The sequence below is a fragment of the Oncorhynchus keta genome, chromosome 9 (genome assembly GCF_023373465.1).
Source record: "Oncorhynchus keta strain PuntledgeMale-10-30-2019 chromosome 9, Oket_V2, whole genome shotgun sequence".
In the NCBI taxonomy this organism is placed as follows: domain Eukaryota; kingdom Metazoa; phylum Chordata; class Actinopteri; order Salmoniformes; family Salmonidae; genus Oncorhynchus; species Oncorhynchus keta.
The window spans coordinates 9,655,071-9,662,260 of record NC_068429.1 but is presented as its reverse complement, the minus strand read 5'-3'; the positions used below and the strand labels follow the sequence as shown (position 1 = coordinate 9,662,260).

Below are 7,190 nucleotides of genomic sequence, written 5' to 3'. Positions count from 1 at the left end.
CGATGGATGAGGACTGCACATGATTAATAAATTAGGGAAACTATTTGAGCTGTTTGAAAGCAGTGTTTGAGGTCAGTTTGCTTTCAAACAAGTTATTATTGGAATTAATTAATAAAATAGTTGTACAGGATATTTTATAAAAAAAACATCTTTCAGTATTTTGTTCATTAGTCCACTGATGATATATGGTCCCAAAAGGTTTTCAAGATAGAGCATTTTCAATTCAAATCCAAAAGTGTGATGATAATACAAATGCATCATAACGATTGAAATCGCGTCTTCATTACGCTTAAGATCTTTACTGAAAGTGGTCTGTCATTCAAACGGTTGTGCTGACATGCACAATCCATTGGGACTGTATCAACAGTGGACTAATGAACACAATACTAAAATATCATTTTTGGGGTAAAATATACACCGCTGAATTTGTGATGACTACTGCAATTTGATATTTATATTTCACTATACCGTATCTGTAATTTGCATGTTATTCATATAATAATTTGTGCTCATATTTTATGTATATACACACTTATTAAAGCAATTTTTGGTTTAAATGCAGTGTTATAAGTTAGAATAAACACAGATATGAAAAGTATGCATTTCAACATTTGTTTTATTATAAATAACCCATTTTAATATACCTTAGTTGTTCTTGCCAGCAAACTGAACGACTTCTAAGCCACAAAGCTAATGACGACAAGATGCCTTTTGTTCATTGAAGCATGGTCACATATCAGACAGAATGACAGAATGTGGGCCTTTGCAATGAGATTAAGAACACAGCAAATGTTGGACGGTATCCAGTACCTGAAATCCATGTAAATATTTTGACTAGAAAATAAAGATACAATCATCAAAATTATTCACACGCTTCTTTAAAAAATACTGTGGATGAAGTACTTTCGGATTCTTTGTATGAATTAGAAAACTCTAGTTTACAGTCTGTTTCCCATCTGGGAGCTTTAAAGCACATTTGTGGTACTTTCAGTACATTTATTATTAACATTATTGTCATTGTTTCAGTATTATTATCAACATTATTACTGCTTTTTGTTCTCTGGTGATGTTGTCAGTGTCCTTTTCACAGTAGGCGAGGGGCGCTCTGTGCAACTAATCCAACGGAAGGCTGCTAAGAACACATTCATTGGAGATGGCCAGGTGATGAAAAGATGTGGTCCTGAGGCATACATGTGAATCGCATGATAACAACGGAAATAGGAACAAAACAAACCACATCAGAGTTCCCAACAAGCCGTGAGTAAAGGCATTACAATGTCCTTTGGAAGACGCTGTAGAGAATTGATGAAACAAATCACCAGAGGAACACAACAAATTGCACCAAAGATAATTGAGCGTACCCTTGAACTCTCTCTCTCTCTTTCTCTCTGCAGTTTGGTCTCTTTTTTCACTCATGCAGAACTGAGGTAACCTCCATTGAGGAGCCACGGAGAACAGGAATGTCAGGTGGAAGTTCTGTTGTAGCCTACCCCCAAGTGTTTCTCCAGCCACAGCTCGGCTAACTGCATCGAAGATGCATAAGTACTTGCCTTAGACCCTAGGCACATTTTGTACTGCTTGGGCTCAAGGCTAGTGTCGCACTGAACAGGGTGATAAATGTGGACGATTCCTGGTTCCTGGCTGCGGAACACTTTTAAACCGGAGTTAATCACTTTTGTGAACAGGTCTACATCTTCCAACCCCCAGCCTTGGATCGACGTATCAAAACCGCCAGCTTTTTGCAAGTCACTTTTAAATATGCAGGTGATTCCAAAGCCGTAATCCCTCCAGAAGCCACTTTTCTTGGTGAACACAAAGCTGCTATCGTCAGGGGTGTTGCCGGCGTAGACAATTTTAGGATCGTACTGACTAAAGACAACGGGATAGTAAGCCTGTCTCCTTTGGATGGTGTTGTGCCTGCACCGCTGCAGGGCGTCCCCGTTAAAGACTAGGTCCACGTCACAGAAGAACAGCAGTGTGTCATTGTCAAGTTGCGAGGAGCCCAGCTCCAGAGCCAGTCCCCGGGAGAAGTCACCCGTCATGGGGATGACAGACAGGTCTGCTTTGGGATACTTGTTGCTGTACTCCTTGATCAAGTCCAAGTGCTTCTCCCTGTCCTGGTTGCTGTCGTTGTCCACCAATATAATGGCCAGCTTGACGTTCTGTTTGGGGATCAGGCAGATCTTCTCAAAGTTCTCCATGAAGCGGAGAAAGATGTCATACCTGCCTGTCAGTGGGACCAGGATGTTGACCTTTCTCTGGCTGCGTTCGCGCATCTCCCTGGTCGACTCGGAGAACTGGAAAGGCGAGAATATCTTGAGGGAGTTGGAGAGGAAAGAGAATGACTGCGACTCAGTGTTGATGGCCTCCACCAGCTCAACAACATCCAATTCCTCAGACTCACTGAAGAAGGGCCTACTGAAGGACTGCTGCAGGTACGCATGCCTCCTAACAGGTACTGTCACTTTGCGCCCTTTGTGTTTCTTGTACAGAAGTAGTAGGTCCAGAATGTACTCAGCCCCGTGCATGGGGTCCACCCTGCGGTAGCCATACTTGATCTCCTTGAAGTCGATAACACGCCCGCGGGCTTTGGAGTTCTCATTGATCATCTCCATGACCTGAAGCACCGTGTCTTCCAGGGCAGCCCGAAGCAGGCTCCCGAGGCCCTGCCGGGGCATCTGGTTCTCCCCCGTTGAGTACAGATGTCGGCCAGTGAGGAAGTCCCACTCGATGACGTCCCCTCTTTCAGCGGGCTGGTAGCGCGTGTAGGAAGGTGGCGCCCCCAGCTGTTGATCCTCCCACTGCACCTCTGTATTGCTGAGCCGGCTCATGGCCAGGCCCTCGCGGTGCAGGAGGATGGTGCGGTAGCGTAGCCGGGAGATGTCGCGGCTCAACATGTAACCGTGTAGCCGGTACTGGTAGGCAGGCCTCTTGTTGGGATGGAGTGTGATGGCGTTGTGGATCTTGCTGCTGTGGAGCTCCTGGATGAAGCCCTTCTTGTTGTGCTCGTAATTCTCGTAGAAGAGCTGCTGCATCTGAGGAAAGACCAAAACACACCATGGTCAGCACATGTCGATAATGGAATGTCTAGTGTGACGTCTATGGATACAATAAGAGAACAAACTTTAAAGGCAGATTCCCTGGAACAAAGCAGGTGTTGTTTGAATAATTTAATGGATCTCAATGTGTGTACTACTTTAAATACTCATTTGAAGCATAGCTTAATGTAAGGATTGTAAAAGCTTAATAACCGGTATACTGATAGCCAGCACATTGTCTAGGTCATAATAGCCTTTCAGTAGAGGTTCCCAGCTAGGAGAGCTCAGGAGAGGTTCCCAGCTAGGAGAGCTCAGGAGAGGTTCCCAGCTAGGAGAGCTCAGGAGAGGTTCCCAGCTAGGAGAGCTCAGGAGAGGTTCCCAGCTAGGAGAGCTCAGGAGAGGTTCCCAGCTAGGAGAGCTCAGGAGAGGTTCCCAGCTAGGAGAGCTCAGGAGAGGTTCCCAATAAAACAAGCAAGATTCAAAGATGGAATTGAGCACAAGTGTTCATTACAAGAAGCAGTCAATTACCCTTTTGATGCGCTGTGATAAAAGGTTCTAGAAAATGCCCAGTTACTTGTGCGTTTTTATGGTAATTGCCGGGAAGATAGGAGAAAGGAGATCATTTTGGTTTAGAGAGAAACCAATTACTCCGCTAAGATATTTATCCCCATGTCTTAATCATTTTAATTAAACGGAATAACACTGGGATTGTTTGAAAGCATACACAGAGTTAATGGGTAGTAGAAATGTATTGAAGGACCATGACAGATTATAACCAGATAAAGAGAAGAGAGACGAGTAGTATCATGAACCCGTAATAATCACTTCCAATCTCCTCAGCCCAATTTATACATTAAGCTATTTCGATGTGTCAAATGACTCTGCAGCACAAAAGTTAACTACATAATATGCTCCTACTCAACTTCACAAAAAGGGATAGATAGGAGACCTAAAATAATATGAACATTCGTCATTTCCAAAAACCTATACAAGATACTGCTTAATCTAAATCCATATTAAAGAAGAGCAGATGTCGACTGGTTCAACACTTGGATCCCTTTTACCCCAACTTGAGGTCAAATTAACAGATTTTGGATGTACATAAATGCACAGAAAAAAATGACATTGATAAAAGCGTCTGCTAAATGGCATATATTATGTCCACACATCCATTCAAAATGTATACGGTATAAGCTATTACACAACATGTTGTGATGGGATAGTATGTTGATCCTCTTAACACTAACCAGCTTATTTCTACCTATATGCTTTATATATTACGTTCCAGTCAATAACTGCAGTAAGACGTGTAGCCCATGTTATATCGCAATGTTCTTTAATCACAGCTGATGTATACAAGGACAACGCTGGCTAATTCAGTGTTTGCCCGACAGAGGTTTTCGCTGTGAGCCATTATTACCCTTTGCCCTCTCCATCGACCAGACTAATTGAGCTGTTAATTAAACTGCACTGATAATTACATATCTGCTGCACCCTATCACTGGATCCAATGTGCACTGCTTGGAGTGGTGCAGGGATGTTTTCAATTCCCTGTGCCGTGTGGCGTCTATTGTTAGCCACATTGGATGAAGCACTGCACTTCATTTTAATAATATATTATGAGGTAGGGTGTGTCTTCATTAACATAGATATATATGATGAGGTAGGGTATGTGTCTTCACTAACATAGATATATATTATGAGGTAGGGTGTGTCTTCATTAACATAGATATATATGATGAGGTAGGGTGTGTCTTCACTAACATAGATATATATATATTATGAGGTAGGGTATGTGTCTTCACTAACATAGATATATATATTATGAGGTAGGGTATGTGTCTTCACTAACATAGATATATATGATGAGGTAGGGTGTGTCTTCATTAACATAGATATATATGATGAGGTAGGGTGTGTCTTCACTAACATAGATATATATATATTATGAGGTAGGGTGTGTCTTCACTAACATAGATATATATATATTATGAGGTAGGGTATGTGTCTTCACTAACATAGATATATATTATGAGGTAGGGTGTGTCTTCACTAACATAGATATATATTATGAGGTAGGGTATGTGTCTTCACTAACATAGATATATATTATGAGGTAGGGTATGTGTCTTCACTAACATAGATATATATTATGAGGTAGGGTGTGTCTTCACTAACATAGATATATATTATGAGGTAGGGTATGTGTCTTCACTAACATAGATATATATTATGAGGTAGGGTATGTGTCTTCACTAACATAGATATATATATATATATTATGAGGTAGGGTGTGTCTTCACTAACATAGATATATATATATTATGAGGTAGGGTGTGTCTTCACTAACATAGATATATATATATTATGAGGTAGGGTATGTGTCTTCACTAACATAGATATATATTATGAGGTAGGGTGTGTCTTCACTAACATAGATATATATTATGAGGTAGGGTATGTGTCTTCACTAACATAGATATATATTATGAGGTAGGGTATGTGTCTTCACTAACATAGATATATATATATATATTATGAGGTAGGGTGTGTCTTCACTAACATAGATATATATATATATTATGAGGTAGGGTGTGTCTTCACTAACATAGATATATATATATTATGAGGTAGGGTGTGTCTTCACTAACATAGATATATATATATTATGAGGTAGGGTATGTCTTCACTAACATAGATATATATATATTATGAGGTAGGGTGTGTCTTCACTAACATAGATATATATTATGAGGTAGGGTATGTGTCTTCACTAACATAGATATATATATTATGAGGTAGGGTATGTGTCTTCACTAACATAGATATATATATTATGAGGTAGGGTATGTGTCTTCACTAACATAGATATATATTATGAGGTAGGGTATGTGTCTTCACTAACATAGATATATATATTATGAGGTAGGGTATGTGTCTTCACTAACATAGATATATATATTATGAGGTAGGGTATGTGTCTTCACTAACATAGATATATATATTATGAGGTAGGGTATGTGTCTTCACTAACATAGATATATATATTATGAGGTAGGGTATGTGTCTTAACTAACATAGATATATATATTATGAGGTAGGGTATGTGTCTTCACTAACATAGATATATATATTATGAGGTAGGGTATGTGTCTTCACTAACATAGATATATATATTATGAGGTAGGGTATGTGTCTTCACTAACATAGATATATATATATATTATGAGGTAGGGTATGTGTCTTCACTAACATAGATATATATATATATTATGAGGTAGGGTATGTGTCTTCACTAACATAGATATATATGATGAGGTAGGGTATGTGTCTTCACTAACATAGATATATATTATGAGGTAGGGTATGTGTCTTCACTAACATAGATATATATTATGAGGTAGGGTATGTGTCTTCACTAACATAGATATATATATATTATGAGGTAGGGTATGTGTCTTCACTAACATAGATATATATGATGAGGTAGGGTATGTGTCTTCACTAACATAGATATATATTATGAGGTAGGGTATGTGTCTTCACTAACATAGATATATATATGATGAGGTAGGTTATGTGTCTTCACTAACATAGATATATATTATGAGGTAGGGTATGTGTCTTCACTAACATAGATATATATATATTATGAGGTAGGGTATGTGTCTTCACGAACATAGATATATATTATGAGGTAGGGTATGTGTCTTCACTAACATAGATATATATATATATATTATGAGGTAGGGTATGTGTCATAACTAACATAGATATATATTATGAGGTAGGTTATGTGTCTTCACTAACATAGATATATATATGATGAGGTAGGGTATGTGTCTTCACTAACATAGATATATATTATGAGGTAGGGTATGTGTCTTCACTAACATAGATATATATATGATGAGGTAGGGTATGTGTCTTCACTAACATAGATATATATTATGAGGTAGGGTATGTGTCTTCACTAACATAGATATATATATGATGAGGTAGGTTATGTGTCTTCACTAACATAGATATATATTATGAGGTAGGGTATGTGTCTTCACTAACATAGATATATATATATTATGAGGTAGGGTATGTGTCTTCACGAACATAGATATATATTATGAGGTAGGGTATGTGTCTTCACTAACATAG

The 7,190-nt window shown here is 38.8% G+C and overlaps 1 protein-coding gene across 1 annotated transcript in view; it reads right to left on the bottom strand.

Moving 5' to 3' along the window:
* Positions 1-598: 598 nt before the first annotated feature.
* LOC118372669 (chondroitin sulfate synthase 3) overlaps positions 599-7,190 on the bottom strand; it is a 191,802-nt gene continuing 185,210 nt past the window's right edge. Inside the window, exon 3 of the mRNA XM_052525099.1 lies at positions 599-3,035. Coding sequence (XP_052381059.1) covers positions 1,464-3,035 — 1,572 coding nt within the window. The 3' untranslated portion in view covers positions 599-1,463. The remainder of the gene's footprint in view (positions 3,036-7,190) is intronic.